Here is a 23008-nt window from a genome sequence, read left to right on the forward strand (position 1 = left end):
TTCAGTTTATGCCTTTCACTGTTTCCCGTTTCGTATAGCTTCAACGCCAGCACTTGGGAGTAAACCAAACCGCATTTCATTTTCTCCCCGGTTGTCTGTAGCCCGGTTCGGCCATTCTTCTTGAACCAGGATACAGGGAACTGGATATGCACTTGAGGGATAATTTATCGATATGACTTAAGCTAAGCGCTCGGCCAGCAAGCGTCTACACAAGAATCAACATCCACGGTTCTCTTACATGGTTTGTTTCCCTGACTCCCCAAAATCCGTTCCGAGAATCAGTTTCCTAAAGCCATAATACGGACGCGCGCCTCTACGCAACCAAACACAGGTTACAATTGGCATTCTTGGAACTCCGGTCCGTTTTCGTTTTGGCTACGTCGAGGTGTCCAAAAACGATAAGTTCTGAGGCTTCAATGCTGCGCCAGCAAATGCTCCGTGAAGAGACTTAGATGTCCAAACTGTTTGGTATCAGGACATAACGGGCAGCAAAGTAAGCCCTCGCTATCAAGAAAGTCTCTAGGAAGTGGCTTGACGCCCTTGATTTTGGACATTCCTGAGAGTTTGTAAAGAACGCGTTCTGAAGGCTCTGCAAGCTCTGGCCACTTAAACAGACCAAACCGAGCTCCAGGAGCCCCCTTGAACGTGCTTTGTAAACTAGGCAGCGACACAGTTTTCCACTTTGGACTTTTGTTGTCGACATTGAAGACTGGCGTGTCTATCGGGCATGGCGAGCACATCGGGCTAGCATACCCAACTTCGCCTTTTGAGTATGTCCGACGAGGCACTGTAGGATTGGCAGTCGATGCTGGCACCAAAGACTTGTCGGAAGTATGGTGAACTCCAGAGCTTTTTGTTCCTGAAGAGACTGCACAAAGGAAGGAACCAGATCCTGTTACCCGGAACTGCTGACGGCTGTTGGCCCTTGCTGCAGAGAAGTGGGCTTCCGTTGTCTCATTCTTCGTCGGGGTATTCCAGTCGTTCGACCGTTGGCCATTATGTTCGACAGAGTGCTCTATTAAACCAAATGTGAGTTAGAGTATGGCATACTGCAAGGCTGTCACATACCAGGAGATGTAGGTTCAATCCAGCTCGTGCGAGTGCGTGATGCTATTCGTCTTTCCAAAAAGCTTCGCACAAGAGCATAATATGGAATGCTCGAGGGATTGACGGATGATGCATCAAAAGCCCGAAGCTGATCAGCCCTCACCCAGCCCATGGCTCGACTGTCTGGGAATCTTATACTTGCAAAATATGCGACGGGAAACATCTGTATACAGGCGAATGGTCTACCATTTTCACCCCCAGTTCGCCATTCGAATCGTTGTGTCTTGGCGTTGAATGAGATTGACGTAGGCATGCGTTTCAAAAGACCAAGACTCTCTAGAGTTCCCGGGATACCAACATCATGTAGATTGGTATGAGGAAGAACAAGCGCTACCAGCCAGCACCGAGATTTTGTATCATTCACCAGGTATAGTTCCCCGGCAGCAGGCTGCATTATATGGTTGATGCGTTTCCTCTGGGGAAACGTCATCGCGACGAGCCCTCGGAATACTTCATCACGGCAGTCTTGCCTCTTCAATGGTGGCCTGAACTGTTCACTCGCGGGCTGTTGCCAATCGTTGCGCTGTTTATGACTGGCACCGGGTGAAGGGGAACGTTTTCGCTTCTATCACCTAATCAGCACGAGATCTTTGTCTTGTTGAACACCATATACGTACAACCTTGACATGGATGATAGCATCCTCAAATCTAAGCCTCTGTTGTGTCTCAAGGTCGCACAAGATGTCATCGTAGTTGGCCATCGCAACTCGCAGTTTCAATAGACTGGCCATATCGGGCCATGAAAGGAACGCGACCCATCCGTCTTTGATTCGAGTTACAACGCAGAATATCTTGTCTCGTAGTGCTACGAGCTCTGATCCATAGATTATCTTCTCTGTTGACAACGCCTCGATAGTTATAGAGAGTCTCAATACTTCAGCAGCCTTTGCATCTGAGATTGTCATGAGGAAATCCCGATGCTCTGCTATTAACGCCCGAAGGATAGGCAGATCAACACAGTCAATCTGACAATGTATATATGACCAGATCTCCAGGACCTGGGCTGCCGTGTTGATGGCCAAGCGGTCAAGCATGACGGGATGGCGTAATGAAGAAAATAATTAGTAGAAGGGGCTACTGAATGTTGGCCAAGAAAATGGATGGGGAAGGGCGAGAATAAATGGTCATGGACAGGACTTTCGATAGCTTCGTTCTCATGGCCCTGCGCAACCGGTTCAGAATGCAGGTCCGAACCAGTTCTGTTTTCTTGCTGCTGTGTCAACTTCAGTCACTTTGTGCGGAAAGGAAAGCACTCCAAGATTTCTATTTTTAAAAACTGAATGCAACCATACTGAATATGATGAACTACCATTTCACATGACTGTTTCCTCCAGCGGGCTTGCTTATTGTGTTGGTGATAAGAAGCTACAGCTGCAGCTGCAACCATTAAAGTTTCTTAGCGCCAACGGCCAAAGCAAACTCTGTACATACAGTGCGATTAAACTAATTTGACACTCTACAACAGAACAGACACACCAGCCGTCTACTACTTCGATCTCAGACTTATGTGTTATCTTCATTTGTATAGATCATTCCTTAAGCGCGAATGCCCCTGGCACTCTTGACAGGTGTCAACCCATATATTCTAGAGCTTCTATAGACCAGAGGACATTTTCGGAGCAAGACATTCCGGGCTGTACTGGAGTGGAACGGGATAGTTTTTCTCCTGATAGGGTTGTCTCAGTACTCTCAACTGTCACCACACCGTGCCTCACTCACCAGACGATCAGCTGTAGGTGGCCAGGAATCGGAAGATTCAGAGCTGTACACATGGTAACGGCTTGATGTTTCCATCACCAGATAGACTCGGGCGCCGAGTTTTCGGAGTTCTTCACACTTTCGAATGAGCGTCAGCCGACGCTTTGCAATTAAACCCCGACGCATCTGCTGAGCAGTGGGCCGGCGTCTGGTGGGAGCAGGAAGCTTTGTGTGTCTATCCAAACAGTCAGAACCAAGGCAAAAAGATTCTCGAGAGGATATGCCAACTGAGTATCGGTGCTCATGCTTGTCGTATGGATAGACTAATCTGTCATTACTTTTGGGGATTCTTGAGGTTGTCTTGTTTCGTCTTCCCTTCTTATACCTATTCATCACCAACTGGAATTATATGAGGGTAACATAGCCGCCCATATTATGCTTCAGCTTCCTTTTTCCTTTTTCCTGTTTCCCGTTTACCGTTTCCCGTTTCGTGTATTATGGGGCTCCAATCTTTACTGGTAATGATGGACCACATTTACCAGTAAATACATTTGCGCTTTATTGGTAAACCCCCTTTAGAATCTTTACTGGTAAACCCCGTCAAGGTTGTCTGGTAAATGCCACTCTGTTTATGACGTGACGCCCCTCTAGGTCAATTTATACCGTGTCCTTTTCACTTTCCTTCAATGTATATCATACCGTGGATGCAGCCACTAGTAATTGGACTGGTAACGTTGCTGGCGATATGCTTCGTCGCTATTGCACCTTGTCGAGGTGCATTACCAAAAGAAATGCTCGAAACAAACCATACATGACTGATGTCTCGTCTTATTAACTGGTGACACTGGTAGCAGCAGTAGTGGTGGTGGTGGTGTTTATTACGCCTGGGACCACTGATGGCATTCAGTGGCAGATGGATGCAAGATTGAGTATGATCGGCCAGCAAACTTTCTATCTCAGTGATAAGTTAACAAGGGATGCACGTGACTTCTGGAATGACATTTCCCGAGCCGTCTTTTTAAGCATGGACAGTCACACCTTATCTGTATCAGCCACAAGCAAGCGGAAACATTTCCCATCGTAGAAACATCATAAAAGATTCACCAGTTCATGCTACAAATCATTCTCATTACAAAATTCGTTCTAGTTGCGCGTAACGAAGTAAGGAACTCGGATTGAATATAGACTATGCTGATGAACCCTAACAGAACAGGACCAGAGCATTCGACTACCAGAGTCAAATAAGACAAAGACAAAGGAAACCCCAAAAACAAATCCAAAACAAACATCATGAACCCTATGACGATTCCCCAGACTAACTTCACTTCCTCCAAGATTTAGGCTTGATGCGATTTATGACGTCGCTTGTCATGGGAATGGTTTGTCCAGCCTTGATCATGTGGTCGTGCAGCACCTCCATTGCTGCTGACTTCCAGCATTGGATAAGGAGGCCTTTAGACCATAACACGAAATCTCGGTCATCCACATAGTGTGGAATGCCATAGCCTTGGTAATGCCATTTGTCGCCCCAAGGCATGCACAACACCAGATTGAGCTCGAATTTCTCATAGGGACAGTTCTCCATCTGGCTTTTGTGTGTTGCTGTAGATAGGGTGATGTTGGCACCTTCCTTGACATATCTTGAGAAGGCTTCGGGATAAACAGCGCCAGCGTTGATATAGTAGCCTCGGGATAACTTTGGGTACTCTTCATTCAAGCTTGGCAATGCAATGGCCAACCAAGTCTTCCGGACTGGGTGGCGTCCTAAAATATCTGCAATAACATCTTTGTCATTTTCAGGGTCTTTGAGTTCCATCCGGTTAGCTTCGGGTGATCCTCTACCGTGAAACTGCGCTCTCCAATCGCGACGTTCCTTCGAATCATATTCGATGCCACCGCCCTTAGGGCCGTCATCACCCTTGGAGCCGTCATCACCCTTGGAGCCGTCATCACCCTTGGAGCCGTCATCACCCTTGGAGCCGTCATTATCCCTGTCAGACTTCTCGTCAGGATACTGCGCTCTGAGGGCATTCAGGCGGCCGAAGGCCTTCTTCATGCGAGCGTTTATGAGATTGCGATCATCTTCATCTTCGCTCCAAGTGATATCCTCCCACATGAGGGGATTATTAAGAAATGAGGTAATCATTTCATCCCCCTCTTCACTTATTCCATGTTGCTCAATAGCATGGTCCGCATAGAACCAAAACTGAAGAACATCCCTCTCTGGATAAGAACTCTTGAAATGCAAACCAGAGCTGATGAGAATGCTTTCCCTATCAGCTTCAGGTAATTTCCATAAGTTGGGGAGGAGGTCCGGAGTCTTGGCATGTCGCAGGAACTCTAGCTCAGCTTTAGGTAGCTTTTCGGCCGCTACTTTCGGTCGCTTTGTGCGCCACTCGTCATTTGGGCTCGGGTCACGTTGAGCCTTTGGCGGAAATGGCAGTTTGGACTCGCTTTGCATTCTGCCCTCAGCCATGACTTCTTCATACGAAACATCGTGCCTTTCCAAGAGAGAAATCATCTCATCTCGAGAAGTTTTCGAATCGAAGTGAATGTTTCTACGAGCCAAATGTTCGTGGAGTTCATATTTGACTCGCGCATCTGGCCATTTCTTCTCAGACATGGTGGGGTTAGAGGCAGAACAGAGGTAATGTATGAAAAAAATATTATGGCGGTGGATAAAGGATATCAGTTGTCCTTTCTTTCTTTTCTATCATTGAATAGAACCTTCCTTGAATTTATATGTGTTTTTGAGTACGAAAGCCGATTCTTGTAGCTGATTCCTGTAGATGACACCTGGATTCCCGCTGAGGGTATTCGTTTACAGTATCCTGTTACCTGTAACAGAAGCCTGTTAGCTGCATATCATCATAAAGTTATTTCCCTATCTATTTTCGAAAAGGACTTCAGTCCGGTCTTTTTATTCTTCTGCGACATTATATGTAGTCTTTTGCGCAAATAACCCTGTTCTATCTACCTTCTACACATTATAGAGCCATGAACCCACCTCAGCAGGCCAGTGAATCGCAGATGCCTCAGCGCCCACCAACGCCGCACCCATTTGTTGGGTCTGAATGCACCACGTCTGATCAACCGATAGATCCTCGTTGCATGGCATTCCCTTATCTCGACGTCAGCAATATTCAATTGATCCATCTTGTACGCCAGAGACGCAAAGAGCAAAAGCTCCGCCGTTTGGTGACTGGGAATTTCCAAGACAAACTTCACCGGTCAATCATTGAAGAACAAAGACAAGCCAACAACGGCAACTCGAGGTCACTACCTCAGCCACAAGGAGAGCTAGTGCGAGGCATGGAAAGTCTGCAAATGAAGTGATGGTGGACACCGATGTTTCAAGGAAGTTTAGTCATATGAGGGAGAGGAGTCTAGTGCGGTTTGCCCTGTAATTATTCATAAATCAGAATACCAAGTCAATTGAGAGAATGCATCGCAGGTTATTACAGCATAGACTCCTTGAACACCACTGTATTTGTAATCTGAACTACATACAGAATCCACTGTACAAGACAATAGGACTACTTCTCAAACCACGGGGAAGGGGGTTCTTTTCTCTTCGTTCTCTTCGACGTGCCCAATTCCGACGAAGAAGCATCATCCAGGGAGAGGGGACGCTTTCGTGAAGGCCCTGAAGCCGAACCCGCACTGAAGATTTTACTGTTCAGCGGGGGTGCCTTTGCGCTAGCCTTGCCACTGTTCGCCGAGGATTCGGGCGTACTAGTTGCCTTGACATCATCCCAGATGAGCTCAGGCAGTGGCTCAATTTTAGGGGTGCCTCCCATGGAAGGCCAATTCAAATTGAGAGATTCCACGTCTGGCAAAGATGGCGTAGAACGCAAATCGGGCGACCGAACAGCTGGTGGCTCTTGCTCAGACTTTCCAGAGACAATATTGGCAGCTAGCTCCCAGTTCGGCTCCATGGCAGAATGGGTTTTAAATCGCAAGGCCTTGCCTTCATCTGTCTTTTCGATGTAGAAAGCCACGCGCACGCCTAATTTAGTGAGCTCCATGGCTTTCCGCATCATGCCTTCAGCGCGAGTTGTGATGCTCCGTTCAATATCTTTCGGAAGCTTGCGCTTAGAGCTGTTCATGACTCAAGTTACCCGTTCGAGCAGAAAAAAAAAGTTGAGCGTAGTGACGGCAGTGGCTAATGGCCAAAATATGCTAGAAATGAATGTGTGGGTTTGTAATAGAGTGAATGTGTGAGTTTGTAATGAAGAGTTACAGGTACAGCGGGACAGAGGAGGGTAGAGGTTGGAGCATTTAAAGTCCTGGTGGAGGAGAAAGCTGGTGAAAGTATGCACCATCTCCCCTGATACTATTTTAGGTAGGCGCTGAAGGTACCTAAACGGTTTCCAGTTTTCTCCCATCGACAGGCGCGCGGTTATCAAACTATTCTTCTTTGCCAAATGGTACATAACATCCTATGTAGACCGGGTCTTGACGGAAGATAGGACAAAAGAAGATATTCACAGGATGTTGGACTTTGCTTCACTCTACCTCTCAGTCTTTTATGGGTCGCTAGCGCTGCCACCGGCCTTCCTCTTCGCTCGTTTTATATACAGGCGAATTGAGCCGCACATTCGTGTGGTAGTTGCCTACTTTATATACCCTAAGTTGACATTCCGGCGCCGGTGCCTTCAGGTTTCAGGCCTAGGTTTATCTGTGCTTATCATCTATATCGTTGCGAATGCTCTCTTCCTAGGAATCAGCAGCAAAGGCGAGGCGGACCTGGAAAAGAGGGCTGCGGCCATGGCTGCCATGAACCTCACGCTCGTTTTCCTGGGTGGCAAGACGAATCCCCTGGCTGACTTAGTTCGTTTCTCGCTCTCCAGTTACTATCTTGCGCATCGCTGTATTGCAGTGATCGCCACAGCTGAGGTTCTTTTACATTCTGGTCTGATCCTGTATCGTCGTCCAGTCTTTGACGAATTCGCTAAATCGGGGACCGTAGTAAGTTTGTTTCCTGCCAAGCAGTTACTTTGTGTCTCTTTGCTGACAGCTGTCACCGGCCGCTGGCGGGCTTTTGGTCACCATTTTCGGGTCCCTATGGCTTCATCGATTCCTTGGGAGGTTTTTTGGGCTGTTGCATCTGCTAGGCGCAGTGGGTGTGTTAGGCGGACTCGTTTGGCATATCGCCCTACGGGAGATCTCCCCCGCTGGAATTCCAGTCTTTGTGGCCTGTGGCTTACTGGGCTCGACCCACCTCTACAGGCTTGTCCGCATGTTCCTTTTCAGCCATACCCAAGCGACTGTCGAGACACGGTGGGATAAGGAAGTCGTCGTACAGTTGAAGCTAGTCACAGACAAGCCCGTCAAGGTTTTTCCCGGCTGCTACTTTTATGTCTTCTTCAACGGTCCCCTCCCCTTCTACGATCTATTTCACGGTTACGCGATGACGCCTTTCTGGGGCAGTCCGAAACAGTTCATTAATGGGAAGGTCTCAGATCCTACCTTTCTGATCACCCGTAAAGGTCATCACGCCAACTCTCTCGGCTGCGTCTCATCTGGTGACAGTCTTCGCCTGGACGGCCCTTACGGCCGAGATCTGAAGTTGTATAGGTTTGAGACCGTGGTACTTACAGCTAAGGGCATAGGTATCGTTGGAGTTCTCCCATTCGCGCTTCAATTGGCCGGTCGTAGACAAAGGGACGATGAGGCTCGAAGTCGGCATGCTCGCCTCCGGGATTCAAGCGAGCCGGTCTTTGCTGACTTCAGTCGGAACGTTGACGTCATTTGGTGGCTGGAACATGACTATCAGGATCAGTGGGTTGCTGATCAGCTCAGATCCCTTCAAGAGCTTGACTCACAAGTACGTGTCCTTCCTTGCTAGCTCACGTGGGAATTTCTCATTCATCTTCTCTAGAATCTCCTGGTAGTCTGGTGTATATATCCCGACAGTAAAAAGGCGAGCAGCTCGTTTGAGAAGAACAAGTATTGGAGTGCGCGATCCAATTTTGGCTTCGATTCCTTTTCAAGGGAGCTACGGCAAGAAACCCGATACCCTGGCGAGACCATCGTCGTTGGTAGGTCAAGCATTCGGATAAAATGATTGTGTGTAAGTGCTGATTAAGTTTATTATGATAGCGTCTGGTGATGCCAAATTTGTGGACCAGATCCGGCACATTGTTTTGCAAAATATAACGTCAAAGCGGAGCATTCAATTTGCCAATGTGGATTTCGTCGCCCCACCAGGGTCGCCTAACCACCCGTCAGACAATCGGTCAGAGTCACAGGTTGCTCTGGTAAACTCAACTAAGAAGAACCAGCCTGGAGATTCAGACGTTACGGATATTGAGATGGATATCGTTGATCAAAGTGTACGAAGGATTACGCATATTGTCTAGGTTGAGATACACGTATCTTTTTTTTTTTTTTTTTTCGTTTCTCGAGAGGGCCAGGGGGGAAGAGGGTACTTCTTTATTGTGTTGTCTTCTATGTGTGTGATTATCGCGAGTATTCAACTTCTGTCTTTCTCACTGCTAGTCTTCTTTTCTCTCTATACCATCTCTCTTTATATTCATATCAACAACTCTCCGTTTCGTACGCGAAACTGCAATTAGAGAACACGAAGCAAAGTGACATAAAACCCTGGATAGATATCAATCTAGAAAAAGTTCCAACTCCCGTCCCATGACGCAAACCGGCCTAATTCCTCGCTGAGCTCATCAATTTCCTCCGTGATTGTTGTGCCTACATCTTTGGTTGCATCAATGCCACAGTGATCGCTCCTTCCAAAGACACAATCTAGACCTTGATCATGACTCAACTCTCGGAGTACATAAGGGCAATGGCTGACATTATGTTTCCCCATCAGATCATCATCGATCGCCACGTGGAGCTCCGAATCTGGACTCCAAACCTCTATGTCCAAACGTTTGACGAACGCCTCGCCCCGACGGCAACGAGACAGCGACGATGACGTTATGAGGCTCTCGACATTGGGCTCAAGCTCTGTACCCCAGAAAATGACTCGTGTGCCCCTGGCGTGCAGATCTGTCACTAAACTGATGAGTGTGGCGCTAGGTGGCAGCCGGCAAAGCAGCCGGGCTTGCGCGCGTTCGGGAGTTGAATAGAAGTGTGGAGTGAAGACAAGTTCAATGTAAAACAATGAGGCAATCATGCGGCTCGCGGCAAGCTTCAGGGGTGGGCTATCGCAATTGGCTCCCATATAGCGCACAACGACATCGTTATGCTGTCGACGCAGAAAGCCACGAACCCCCACATCCCTTTCAATTGTTTGCGATGCTCGATGGCTATCCAAGACAAAGACAACGAACAGTCCATTCATACCAATCGTCTTAGCCATCTTCCACGTGAGCCTCTTACCAAATGAGACGAGAAATTTTTTGGAATCAATGATTTTTGGGTCACGGAGATTCTTCACATGGTATTTGCAGTCTGATAGTGCCCAATCTTCCAAGAATGCGGTCTGCACGAAGAATAGCCCTACTCTGTTTAGCACGCCTTGTTCATCCACGTGAGGAGATACGCCTTCTTACCTATTCCCGAGCCCACCACCAGATCAAACTGCTCCCGCAAAGAGATACCTAGCCCCGTGATGGACCGTAGCTCCTTTAGGAACTTGAGCATCTCCCATTTGTCCTGGGAGGTTCCCCCTAGCTCAAGCATCCTCAGCCCAGCAGTAGGTGGCCGTAAGTGAACTAGTTCACCGTGAGGTTGGCCACACAGGGGGCAATGGTCGACAAGGATCTCCGGAGAGTTAGCTAGTAGTAGTGCTCCGCTTATTATGACACAAGTGTCACAAAAGCGATGATCGCAACGCAGGCAATTGAATGCTGGTCGTGACAGACACAGCAGGCAAATAAAATTATTGGTCCATGACCGCCAAGCAGATTGAAATTGGCCAAGCAAACGAGAATGTGCGCGAGCCGATGAACCGTCTTTTCTTGCCATAGCCAATTCGATAAACTTCTCTCGAACTTGGCCTTTCAACCCTGCTTGTCTAGTGTCCTCCTCCACTTGAGAAAGAATAGTGTTATACCACTTTTCGAACGTCAATGGCGGGGGGAAGACTTTATGAGTTGTCAGAAAATGCCAAGACCGTTAGTTCAGGGCAGGTGGAGAAAGCTACCTACAGTGGGCGCCTGGTGGATGGGCATCCAGGTCCAGGGCGGAAGCGATAATCGCAACCTGGTCAAGGTTCGAATCGTTGGTCACCTGTATAAGACAAGAAATACCTTCCGCTAGATGGTCTGGAATTGGGTTCGGCAGACGAACCGCGGCATGGAAATCGATTTGTTGACCACAGCTCTGGCCGAACTGGCTCACTGCAGTCTGGAGGAGAGTTTTCGTATGCTCCCCGCTGAAAGCGAATCCTGCGCTCTCTCGAACCCCAAACGATTCTTCAACTTGAACGAGAAATTCTGAGGACAATTTCCAGGTCGGAACTAGATAAACACTTTCGAATGCATGCTCATGATCCAGACGAATCGGCGCACTGATTCCTGAAGTAGACGTAGAAGCAGCTGGGTCACGGCCCGTGAGTCGTGCGCGCAGGCGAACTTCAAAAGTCTCAATCTTCGACCGATGACGCCAGTGAAAGACAACTATGACTCTTGGCGGGGACAACAGCGGTTTGAGCCTTGCTCTCCGGGTCCAACATACAAGCAGCTCAATCACCGGCTCCAAGCCTCCAAGATCGTCCGCAAATAGCAGAACAACAGATGCGAAAGGAAAGAGCAACTGCCAGTACATGTCAAGAGCGAACTGCGATATTCTCTGCGGGGGACTGTTGGGTGTAACGGCGCAATGGAGTGTGTGGCGTGTCTGGTGTCCCATAGGGGCTGCCCGTTCGCAGATGCCGAGTGTGGATTGGTTGTGCAGCTCACAGTCGATAACCAGTGTAGCAAGCTGAACGGGGCGAAGGAAAATCCCGTTACCCGGTACATGTGCGTCGAGCTCAAGGGCTCGATAGAAATGCCGCTTTTCAGCGCCTCCAATGGCGAGAACCAGTCTTGGATGGAAGGCCTGACCATCAAAGATTTTGTATGCTATACGGTGCTCAACAAGGATGGGTCGAAGCTCTCCCCGAGCTCCGAATTGGAGGTCGATCCAGGTAGGAACTGCCATTGTACAGCAGCTTGGCTAGCGCCTCACCCAGGCACGGCGAAGGGGAGCTGGTGAAGAAAAAGGCCAGTATTTGTGCTGGACGATGAAGGCATAACCATCCCCCTCAATCCTGATTCCTGTTCTCTGTTTACCGTGGTTATGCGCCCTACATGTCCCTCCACGCCCAAAAAAAGACTGTGCCCCTGGAGATAATGCAAGTTAAGCGCCATGATAACTATAGACCTTCTAAAATGACTTGGTAATCAAGCTGTGGCATGCAATATGTATATCCATATGTTTTCTCATTCTGATGGAACGCCAGCAACACGATGGAGGCCGGACGACAGACAATGGAGTTAGTCGGTATCGTCCGGTGTCCGGTCGATTCGATATTCACTTACGGCATCGGCCGACAGATCAACCAAGATGCCGTGAATCGCATGTGGAAATATTTCGAGAAAACGGAACGCAGGCCCCTCGACGAACGCAACCACCTACAAGGGATCGTCACGCCCGAGGATTTGAGAGTTATTCTTTCACTTCTCGGTGTCACAGAACGGGCTCTGAAGTCCACCTTACAAGAAACAAAATATCCTCTTCTCTCAGGTCATCGCATAGCCTGTCTCGATGGAAAGCACAGACTGAGCGCTTTGACCCAAAATCGGCCACTGTCATGGTGGGTAGTAAGGTTATACTGTGTTCAGGGTAGCTGGCTACAGTTTCCCACCCAGTTGTCCACATCCTGGGAAAACCAACAGGTCCTCCAGGATCAAGTCGAATACACCTCGCACGAGATACCTTATTCGGATGCCGAAATTTATCGGCTTGTCCGTAAGTACATGAAAAGCAAGGACAAGTTGAGAGAGAAGGAGTGCCGGGCGCGTTTGACGCCTTGCAAACATGTCAGCCTGAAAGGCTTGTTGAAAAACTTGCCGCTTGTACACGACCTCGATGCTTTGGAACGATTTCCAGGCGTGACTGGTGGTCTCAAGCTGGGAAACATCCACAAGCACCTGGCCCTGCATATTGATGAAGAGATTTGCCATTATCTACGCCATATACTCTCTGTATGGAAGGACATCACTGGCGACAACCCTCAGGTCAATGCCGCTGTAGATTTGGAGACTGTTCAATGTCTCCAATTTCGGGCACCGTCAACTAGCGAGATTGATAGGCTGGCTATAAAACGCATGTTTACTGACGGAACTCTCTTCCGCGGGCTGAAAGACCTGGACCTGAGAGATTTCGTTCGAGACAAAGTGCTCTCGGTACAGGTCATCATTCCGAGCCTCGAGACGTTCCACGAAAATATGAAGTACATTTCTCTAGGTGCCAAGTTTTTGAGGGGACACTTCATGGTACCTCTTCAGGATAATAAGCAGGACACTCCGACATTATATCAGAGTCTGGGGGACGACTGGTCTGATCCGGGTGCTTATTACGTCGAAGTCGCCGGCTCAAGGCTTCAGTTGGTTACAGGGAGGCCCACCAAATACAGTGCTTACAAACATCTGTTTATTGCTGCGTTAAGGCACTTTGCGCGGCTCACGGCAAATAGCCCACGACAAGATGTCAGAGGGGAGACCATGCCTTCATTTCCTGAAAGATCACGCATCCGATACCTCGCGCAGCTCGCGCATAGCTGCGGATTTAACAACACAAAGATCGCGGACACTCTCAACAGTGCAACCGAATACACTTTCTTGCCTGATTATGTTCCGCGAACAGGAATCCCGGCTGACTGGCGTGGGGGGGTCCCGTTCACTAAGAATTACATAAACCTCCAATCAGTAGCTTTCCCTCCTCAATTGGACGGTCCTGTCAATCGAGGACGGAAACCTAGCACGCTATTCGTCATGCAGGACATTATTGATGCATTTTTTGACAAAACCAACGACTTGAGCAATCTAGGTGGTGAACAGTGTCCTGTGGTACCCACCCTGCAGCACCTGCCTGGCGAAGATAAGAGCCTATCCGATAGCGAGGACCTCTACTCTGCTACAGACCGGGAGGAAGGTGGGATGCCCGAGACGGGTCGGGACGCGCCAGCAGGCACGATAGACAAAGAGGACAAAATTAAGCAAAAGTCCATGGTGAACGTTCTGCGACCGAGATCGGGCCGCATAGTGAAAGAGCGCCGAAAGAGTCGCGCAGGTGAGGACGCAGATCAGTCAATTCAGATCGATGAGGATACGATATTTCGACGGATGCGCCGTTCTTCACGTTTCTTCTCGGAAGATCATGGAGTGCAGCCGCATGAAGATGGCGACGGTCAGGACTTGGAGGATGGTATTGAGCGTGACACACATGAGGAGCTACGCACGCTGCGAGAACCTGGGGCTGCCAGACGTGACCCACCAGCAGCTTCAACGCTCTCGTCACGGCCTGCTAGCTCGCCTGAGCTTGTACTGCGGGGTTTCTTGCCTGGAAAAGCACCTGCAGACACGTCTATTCACAGCAGGGCTAGTACAGAAACCTCGCTAGCAGGCCCTAGCACTTTGCGAGAACCTGGGGCTGCCAGACGTGACCCACCAGCAGCTTCAACGCTCTCGTCACGGCCTGCTAGCTCGCCTGAGCTTGTACTGCGGGGTTTCTTGCCTGGAAAAGCACCTGCAGACACGTCTATTCACAGCAGGGCTAGTACAGAAACCTCGCTAGCAGGCCCTAGCACTTTGCGAGAACCTGGGGCTGCCAGACGTGACCCACCAGCAGCTTCAACGCTCTCGTCACGGCCTGCTAGCTCGCCTGAGCTTGTACTGCGGGGTTTCTTGCCTGGAAAAGCACCTGCAGACACGTCTATTCACAGCAGGGCTAGTACAGAAACCTCGCTAGCAGGCCCTAGCACTTTGCGAGAACCTGGGGCTGCCAGACGTGACCCACCAGCAGCTTCAACGCTCTCGTCACGGCCTGCTAGCTCGCCTGAGCTTGTACTGCAGGGTTTCTTGCCTGGAAAAGCACCTGCAGACACGTCTATTCACAGCAGGGCTTTCAGTAAGTATAGGACTAGTGCAGAAACCTCGCTGGCAGGCCCTAGCACATTGCGAGAACCTCAGCTGGCAGGCCCCAGCACATTGCGAGAACCTCAGCTGGCAGGCCCTAGCACATTGCGAGAACCTCAGCTGGCAGGCCCTAGCACATTGCGAGAACCTCAGCTGGCAAGACCACCACAGAGGACCACAAGTTCATATGACGAAAGTCCGTTTGACCAATTCGCCAGTCGCAATCCGTTTCGTTTCACCGTCAGTAACAATCCATTTCGCCCTTCCACTAACAATCCGTTTCGTCCTTCCGTCAGCAAACCATTTGAGGAACAAGGAGTGGAAGAGGCCGATGAAACAGATTTCTCAACAACGGGCCATCTCTCTGAAAGGTTCCCATCGAGAATCAAGACTCGTACCGGCAGATTTTCCACACCATCTTTGCCAAATCCTGACCCTCTGAGGCCTCTAGAGAGTGACCAGCCAATCGGAGAACAGGGAACCATAATGAACCCCGAGTCCGCACATCCGGCCACGAGCGCGGAAGCTTGGACTTCCAGGCAAAATGTCGCAACGAACACCGCGGCGGAAGCAGAAAAAGGCGCTTTAGCGACAGATGTGGTCGAAGGAAGGACATCCACAAGTAGAACCGAGATCCTTAGCGCACACCACCACTTCACGAGAAGGAGCCCGATGAGCCCTTCACGAAGGGACACCACGGCAGGGCTGTCACCAAATTCTCCTGTGGGAAAGGTTGGTTCCCATGTTCGACAACGGTCATTTAGATGGAAACCAGCAGCGACAAACTCGCCCTTGCCGACCTGGCCGCCGACGAATAGGCCAGAAAGGGTTGAGAAGCCTAGGGAAAAAAGAAAACAAGGTTCCCTACGGGCTTTTCGCACTGGGTGGCCGTGGACGGGCTTACTTTCGAGTTCTCTGACTCCAGCCGGGATGACAAGTCCGTCAGCTCTGGCAAGTGTGGAAGACACGACGATGGTAGAAGGTCCTTCTGCGTCAAAGCCCGAAGACATGTCACATTCCCCGAAATTTGAACCGGTCCCGCCAATCCGAAGGATGAGGCCACAAAGGCGTCAACAGTACCAAGGGACGATGAGGTTGGACCAACCGCCTCGCACCCGAACCTCGTACTTGTCCCAAACTTCTGGATCCCAATACTCTCAGGACTCTCGGCTTGTTCGGCATTCTCGAGATTCATTACCTTCTCAGTATTCAAGGAACTCAGATCATTACTCCCAACAAAGAGATTACAATTCTCGATACTCAGAAGTGGGCCCACCACCCTCGAAACGACTGCGGTTGAGTCACTGATCGGCAAGCCCTACGATGACAAAAAGGGAAAGAATTAGCGTGTGGGATTTTTTTGGTGTGGATAAATCGTATGCTGTAGCCTACACTAAGAGCTAGAGTCGCCAATGGGAGACCGTACCAGCCAGTTGGTAACCAATGGTATTAGTTCAGCTTCTTATCATAATCCAGTTCAATTAATCGTACATGAACTACCTTAACCCCTGCTTTACCCCACCTACGCCTACACGCATGATGGCTACATCACATGGGTGCCATCTCAACTTGAGTGATCCGCGCTTCTGCCAATTTGATTTCCTCATCTTCCAAGTGGCTTGCAAACCGGTTGAAGAACTTCTCCATCCCTTTCGTAATTGCACCCAATGAATTCGCTACGTCCTCTTCAAAGCCGGACGATTTCGTCTCTACCTTTCTAGTTAGATCAGCGAGAGACTCTTGCAGTCCGTCAAGGATTCGTTCTAGGCGCTCAAGTCGCGCACTTAGCTCAAAGCTGTCCAGTCAGTACCTTGTTTCTAGTATACTGGGTCCACGTATTACCTTTGAGCACTGGTATCGGCCTGATCCGATTTCAGGACAATGTTCAGGTTGCAGGGTTGAATGTGACCAGTAGCCATGGGTGAGACACTGGGCGGGATGGGCGGAAGCAAATTGGAGTAGGAGTGATCATTGGTCTGGTCTGACTGAAACTGATCATGAGAGGATGATTCCCTCTGATGATTGTTGTCAAAGAGGTGACTCCAGTCGTCAGGGCAGTTGGATGGTTGGGTGTTGTAGTAGTTGTTGCTGAGGGCGGGATCTGGTTTCTGAGGAACTTGTGTCCACGTATAAGTCCCCGCAGGCCCAGGCGCCCTGTTCCATTGGCTCTGGTTCTCAAACATGACAGCTTGATGTCTTGAATTTACACAACAGATGGACCTAATGATTTGGGCGCTCTGATCTTTTATCATCGTCGAGCTCTCTCTATTTTAGGATGGAGCTGAGCATCAGGGCGCCAAGGATGAATGCACCTTTTGTGTAAGCGCTTCTGTTGGCGCCCATGAACTTGCTGTATTCCGTTTCGGGATTGTATTTACGGTTTGCTTGAAACAGTTTCTCTATGTGATCAAGTCTTAAAAGGTGTCTGTGTCTGTTTTGACTTCGCCATGAGACTACCTTCGATCATTGCTCTCCTAAAATGAAGAACTTCATTCTCCTCATTCAGTTCATGCTGCTTGTTCATTATGCGGCCAGTCTCATGGACCATACGTCAATGTGTCTTCTGAACCCCGTTGAGCTGGAGGCGGGGCTTTCCTTGATCTCGACAAGGTATGGCGTGTGTCCCAGTCAATTACTACCTCGGCGACTTACATCCTAGGATCACCGGCGCACATCTAGGACCCTGTTCTGTTTCCCTCCATTTCGAGAATTCGAGCTTCTTGCCTATCACCTACACCTTCCAGCCGCCCGCTTGTGTTGGTGCAGGGTTGGTAAACTTTGTTGTTCCTCTTGAGTCACCATCAGGCGAGGCATACATCACATTGTAAGTCATTAGTATTCCTCACGAAATCTAGGATTCATCATACTTGCAGTCAATGCGCCGGTGAAACACTATCATGTGCCCGTGCATTGATCACTGGTGGCCAGTCAGATGTAGATCTTGCCATTCCCTCCCTGGCCGTCGCCTGCGAGACGACCAATTTGGACAAAAGCATGACAAACATTATACCAACTACAGCGCCATTTCCATTGGCAACACCAGGCCCTCACTCAGGCATATCCTTTACAACCGCCGTAACTAAGTATATCACTGATAACTTGATTGGATCGAAGCCTGTCACCACCTTGACCATAACGATTACCGATGAGGTGATTCGCAACCAGGAGTCGGCAACCCACACACACGATATGCATTTTGCAACTGGTCACATCGCTACGAACACGCCAACCACGAAAGCCATCACGAAAACGTCTACTCAAACTTACACGAAGACTCAAAAGAATGCCACGATTGGTACGATTGGTTCTATCGGTACTATCAGCCCCAGGGCAACACAGAGTAAGCCCGTAATTTGTGCGCGAATCATCTTCTATTCACTCACATCATCTCAGTCAACTCGAAGCTTAATTTAGCTGTCGTCACAAGCACTGCCAATACTATTGGTAGTTCTCTCCTTGTTGTACACTTGCTCATCGTTTATTGGTTGTTCTAGTCGCTCTGTTTTATTCAGTCAGGATAGATGCCTGACAGCGATCTCAAGGTCACTCATTTATTCGCTATTTGTTTTCAAGAATGTGGTTATTTGTCGTCTAGAGCTGCGCTCACAATACATTCTTTCTTGCTTCAGGCAACACACCCCTCATGCTTCTCATTCCTGTCCGTCACGGTGCATCGCCTTCGGTGTTGCGGGACTGAAAGGCACTCTGATGCGATCCTAGAGCTTATGTTACTAACTTTCCATATATTGCTCACAAGGACGGGCCCAACTTTTCTCATCAAAACTTCCATCTTTGTATCCAGCTCCTCGAGCCTTCGTTTCAGGTCGTCTATTAGCTTTCTGGTAGTATCGTCGCGATTTACATTGTGATATGTGACTGACTGACTGTGTGAGAAAAGGATCGTCGGAACAGGCAGCATATTCAAGTGTTTGAAAGTTCAAGGCGTGGAGAGAAACAGAAGGCAGAGTGAACGGGAGATGGAGCATTCAATTTATGTATTTTATTGGCACTAAGTATAGCCGCACTGTTTTCCAATACATCCCTCCGGTGCGTTTTGGACCTACATTGCACCATTGTTATCAGACTGGCTGGGAGACTCCGAATTCTCCCATGGTGCTGCAGGAGGAAGTGGAGTGCTCGGGGCAGCTGGTTCCTTCTCAGAAGTTTTCAGAATCTAAATGTCGTCAGTACTACTTTTAGTGTCTATTTCTTGCGCGCCTTACCTGGCTGTTCACACTATCCAGAAGACTGAGATTGTCAGAGATAAGGTATGAAATCTCTTCAGTCATCTCAAATGTCCTTGCTTGTATGTTTTTCAAGTGGCCTTCAAGTTGGCGAAGTGAGCCCAACATGGTGTAGAGGCTGTCTTGGTAGGATCGCATCAGAGTTTCGTGAGACATTCTGAACAGTGCTCTCTGTTTGTTCAGTATTGGAAGATATTGGGAGACTACTATGAGCTCTTTATGCTGCGTCCAAGAACTCATGATCCACACATCCATTACTAAAAGGCTGCTATCAACTGATTTCCATTGGTTTCTCCATTCACTGCTAGTATGTGACGAAGGCTGCATCAAAGCGCTTGGATAAGTCGGATGGTGTTCATGAAGCGATGCGACCCAAAGGACAAGCCGCCGTCCCCTTTCTGTGTATTTAAGAGGGCTAGGTGGCAAAAACAAGCAATTCATTCTTGTTTTCATTTGCCACCATCTGCCCATAATGGATTCCAGCACGTCTGAGGGGAGTGTTCCTCTTACCCCGGCGTCCTCCTCTGCTGGTCCACGCGGAATGATCGACCAACGTTGGAAGCGACCTTTGGTCGTGGTCTTCCAAGAGCAGCAACCCACTCCAGGGCAAGCAGGTTTTGATACCCATGGTGCTGCTTCCTTTATCGAGGAGATCAAAGATTCAGTCAAAGCCATGACCATCGCCATTCAAGCATTGGAGTTGAGAGTTCAGAAAGTTGAGCATAGTTAGTGATCTCCATCAGCTGTACTAAAGCTAGTATTGACAAGACACAGTACATTGTACATGCAAAACTCGAGAAGAATATGGCGGCTAAAGATTTCATGTACATATACTAGTGTGGATATCGAGGACCGTTTCCTAACCGAACTTATCATCAAGTCTTGCAATCAAGCGAACGCAAACGCCGACATAGTGACTTGTATCTTTTGGCTGTAGTATTACACCTAAATTAGCCTGTTGTTTGTACCTAGAGTAGTCGGTCACTTACAGTTGGCCTCGTTGACCGTCATCCATAGCTCTTCCACCAAGTCATCGTGATCAATCCAACTGATTTTCCCCTCCTGGTAAGCCTTATCCAGGAGTCTTAATAATCTCTTGCATCTGAAGATCAAGAGTTTTCTTTTGAATAATTCTCCAGAAATGTCCCACATGGATGTCGTGACAACACGGAGACTCTCGACCGTTTCGTATGGCATTAGCGAACATGCAATATAATTATGACCTCGACAGGAAGAAAACATTGTTGGCCATACCTCTATATTATATACAAAGGTCTCCTAAAGCCTCCACAGCATTCTGAAACCTGTTTTCTGAATCCATGGGTGGCTATTTGTCAATGCGGCTGGTGGGAAGCTGAGCCTAAATATCTCCCTCCAAGAGCTACGGCAATACTTCCGAATCCATGATCTTCTGGGTCTCAGGGCTATCATCAGACTCTGCCAGCCTTCCAATCCGAAAGCGCTCTAGAAGCAGTTTCATGTCTACCAACATCTGCTTAAGGACACCGGGGGTTTTGGGGGTGCCGTAGGCCATGGTGTAAGACACTAAGAGCTGGAGTAACAGCAGACCCAAACCTAACAGAACACAAAAGAGAACAGCCATGGCCTGGCAATGCTTCGCGAGATACATTTGATCCCTAGATTCAAAATGAAACCACCATATTCTCATGAAAAGCTCCAAACGTAAATCCAGCACGGTCAACACCACAGAATTCAGGAGAAAGATGACTGCTGTGCAGGTACGAAACCGATGCGACAGGCTTCCCCTAAGGCTATAGTAGGGCATGGACCCCCATATAACGATGAGCGAATAACTAGCATTGAAAACCAGGGTGATAAAAGTTTCGCGCGACTGAAGCGTGCTGCCTTCAGAACTGTTGATGGCAGGCGAAAGGTGTTGTTGCGTGAACCAGGCGAAGTAGATAAATGAAGAAGGAATGCCAAAGAAGACAGCTAGCAATCCAGCGATCTCAAACAAGAAGAGGACGCATGTAATGCTATAATCACCAATGGTAAGGCTATTCTGGATAAAAGACATGGTCAAGGAGGTTTGGGGGCTTCAAGATAAAGGGACTGTATGGGCAGTGGGAGGCGATTGGAACGTAAGGATACAAGAGAGGTTTATCACTGAAGCTTTCTTGTTCCTTTTAGCCAATTCCATTTGTGAGTCTCGCCTTGGTATACTATTTCTGGAACATTAATCCAGGGAAGCGCCGAGTTTGAAGGTGGTGTGGTGAATGTTTGCCAACCGCTGAAGCAAGCGCCTAAACAGAAAACAGTTTGCAGAAAACACTAAATAGCACGATATATTTGCTTAAAATCAGCAGCATAGCCTTAGAATCTAAATCCAGAGCAAACGTTCAAAATCACGTCTGTATTTGTTGATATCATGTCGTCTACATCCTGCAGCACCAGCTCCTCCTCTAACGAGTCCTTGGTCGGCGATATTCCCATTGTCTGTTACCACAGCTCGGAAGAAACTCATGGATCAACGGATGACCTTGTCCATGCGGTTCTTGCCGGCAATATCCCTCGGGTTCGCCATCTCTCGGAGATAGGATTCGTCGTATCAGTGGCCGACTCGTGGGTAGTCTACCAAGCATGCCTTCAAGGAATCAGAATGATGTATGCTCTGAACATGAATCCAAGATCCAAATTGAACCGAGTCATGCCTTGGCAAATGGGAGACCGTGTTTTTCACTTCCTCTTGCGCACACCTTCGGATCGATTCTTAGGATCCAAAGTGCTAGCCATCGTCTATCTTATCCAGCACGGAGCCCATGTTCTTGAGAAAGATCGGCTTGGAAACACAGCCCTCCACATTCTCGCAGAGGTACCAACTCAAGACGACACAGATGGCTTTGGTATCGCCAAGGCTCTACTGGACAAAGACGACGGCAATTTTGTCTCCGAGAGTACACGAGAGGCATGCATTTCCCACATCGATAATCGAAACACACCCCTAGAAGCTGGCGAAGGAAGTACGGCCTTGATGAACGCCGTGACACATGGCCACGTAGAATATGCCCAAGTTCTTTTGGAGCATGGGGCTAATCCTCATCTCATCGGGCCTTTGTACCAGCCGCCCTTGTATCATGCCGTTATTCGAGATTTCCCGGCAGTGGCTAGTGTTCTTTTGAAATTTGGGGCTGTGGTGACCAAGGAGATTGAGGAGGAAATCCGATCCAGCGAAATGGCTGAGATAATTCAAGGGTACAAAGAGAACCAAGCATACAGTGGTAGCCCGGAGGTCTCAGGAGAGTAGGCAGCTACTTGTTAGCGGGTATCGTCTAGCGAAGGGCATTACGCCTCTTGTGTTCCAAACCCAGATGTGCTATCTCTGTTATCCCAAATTTGTTATCCCTGATGTGCAGCTTTGACCTTTGGTGGGAAACTCTACTTTATCATAGACTAGCTAGTAACTACACAGCTCAATGTACGGAATAAAATATTGAGAGATGCCTGTAAAGTCTTTTACAATACCTCAACAGGCTGTGCATTAACTTCAGCCTTATTTCCAACTTGCCTACAGCCTTGATGTCGTTCTTCAGCTTTATATCCGTTTCTTGTTTTGAAAGCTGTTTCCAGTTCAGGAGCCTTTATTTGTTTCCCGTTTTGCGTGCCTGGTTTCAGTTTATGGGTTGCTGTAAAAATCCAACAGAGGCTCTCAGAACCGCCGAGCAGTATTCTTACGGCTCAATGGCTATATAGAGCAGCTAAAAGTCGTGTTCATGAGCAGACGTTGGTCACTCAAAGACATCATGGATGCTATCCCTCTAGAACTCGTGACCGAAATTGCCCGCAATCTAGACACTACCTCAGACATAAGCCACTTGCGGCAAGTAAGCCGAGCTTTCGCATACGCCGCAT

The 23008-nt window shown here is 48.7% G+C and overlaps 8 protein-coding genes across 8 annotated transcripts; 3 read left to right on the forward strand and 5 right to left on the reverse strand.

Annotated features, from left to right (window-relative positions):
• Nucleotides 1-4126: 4126 nt before the first annotated feature.
• J7337_013193 (uncharacterized protein) lies at nucleotides 4127-5428 on the reverse strand (the record flags this gene model as incomplete). Its single annotated transcript, XM_044830689.1, has 1 exon — nucleotides 4127-5428. One exon carries the CDS (start codon nucleotides 5426-5428, stop codon nucleotides 4127-4129), a length of 1302 nt encoding a protein of 433 aa, XP_044673964.1.
• A 913-nt stretch (nucleotides 5429-6341) lies between these two features.
• J7337_013194 (uncharacterized protein) lies at nucleotides 6342-6914 on the reverse strand (the record flags this gene model as incomplete). The annotated part of the gene is made up of 1 exon (XM_044830690.1): nucleotides 6342-6914. The coding sequence occupies one exon, from the start codon at nucleotides 6912-6914 to the stop codon at nucleotides 6342-6344; it is 573 nt and encodes a 190-aa protein (XP_044673965.1).
• A 661-nt stretch (nucleotides 6915-7575) lies between these two features.
• On the forward strand, nucleotides 7576-9170 carry J7337_013195 (uncharacterized protein; the record flags this gene model as incomplete). The annotated part of the gene is made up of 4 exons (XM_044830691.1): nucleotides 7576-7776; nucleotides 7826-8635; nucleotides 8690-8849; nucleotides 8911-9170. 4 exons carry the CDS (start codon nucleotides 7576-7578, stop codon nucleotides 9168-9170), a joined length of 1431 nt encoding a protein of 476 aa, XP_044673966.1.
• Nucleotides 9171-10914: 1744 nt separating this feature from the next.
• Nucleotides 10915-11916, reverse strand: J7337_013196 (uncharacterized protein; the record flags this gene model as incomplete). The annotated part of the gene is made up of 2 exons (XM_044830692.1): nucleotides 10915-11004; nucleotides 11065-11916. 2 exons carry the CDS (start codon nucleotides 11914-11916, stop codon nucleotides 10915-10917), a joined length of 942 nt encoding a protein of 313 aa, XP_044673967.1.
• A 308-nt stretch (nucleotides 11917-12224) lies between these two features.
• J7337_013197 (uncharacterized protein) lies at nucleotides 12225-15712 on the forward strand (the record flags this gene model as incomplete). Its single annotated transcript, XM_044830693.1, has 2 exons — nucleotides 12225-15626; nucleotides 15659-15712. 2 exons carry the CDS (start codon nucleotides 12225-12227, stop codon nucleotides 15710-15712), a joined length of 3456 nt encoding a protein of 1151 aa, XP_044673968.1.
• A 730-nt stretch (nucleotides 15713-16442) lies between these two features.
• On the reverse strand, nucleotides 16443-17077 carry J7337_013198 (uncharacterized protein; the record flags this gene model as incomplete). Its single annotated transcript, XM_044830694.1, has 2 exons — nucleotides 16443-16689; nucleotides 16737-17077. The coding sequence occupies 2 exons, from the start codon at nucleotides 17075-17077 to the stop codon at nucleotides 16443-16445; spliced, it is 588 nt and encodes a 195-aa protein (XP_044673969.1).
• Nucleotides 17078-18954: 1877 nt separating this feature from the next.
• J7337_013199 (uncharacterized protein) lies at nucleotides 18955-19294 on the reverse strand (the record flags this gene model as incomplete). Its single annotated transcript, XM_044830695.1, has 2 exons — nucleotides 18955-19068; nucleotides 19118-19294. The coding sequence occupies 2 exons, from the start codon at nucleotides 19292-19294 to the stop codon at nucleotides 18955-18957; spliced, it is 291 nt and encodes a 96-aa protein (XP_044673970.1).
• A 2233-nt stretch (nucleotides 19295-21527) lies between these two features.
• J7337_013200 (uncharacterized protein) lies at nucleotides 21528-22403 on the forward strand (the record flags this gene model as incomplete). Its single annotated transcript, XM_044830696.1, has 1 exon — nucleotides 21528-22403. The coding sequence occupies one exon, from the start codon at nucleotides 21528-21530 to the stop codon at nucleotides 22401-22403; it is 876 nt and encodes a 291-aa protein (XP_044673971.1).
• Between the last annotated feature and the right edge of the window lie 605 nt (nucleotides 22404-23008).

The sequence above is a fragment of the Fusarium musae genome, chromosome 11 (assembly GCF_019915245.1).
Source record: "Fusarium musae strain F31 chromosome 11, whole genome shotgun sequence".
Taxonomy (NCBI): domain Eukaryota; kingdom Fungi; phylum Ascomycota; class Sordariomycetes; order Hypocreales; family Nectriaceae; genus Fusarium; species Fusarium musae.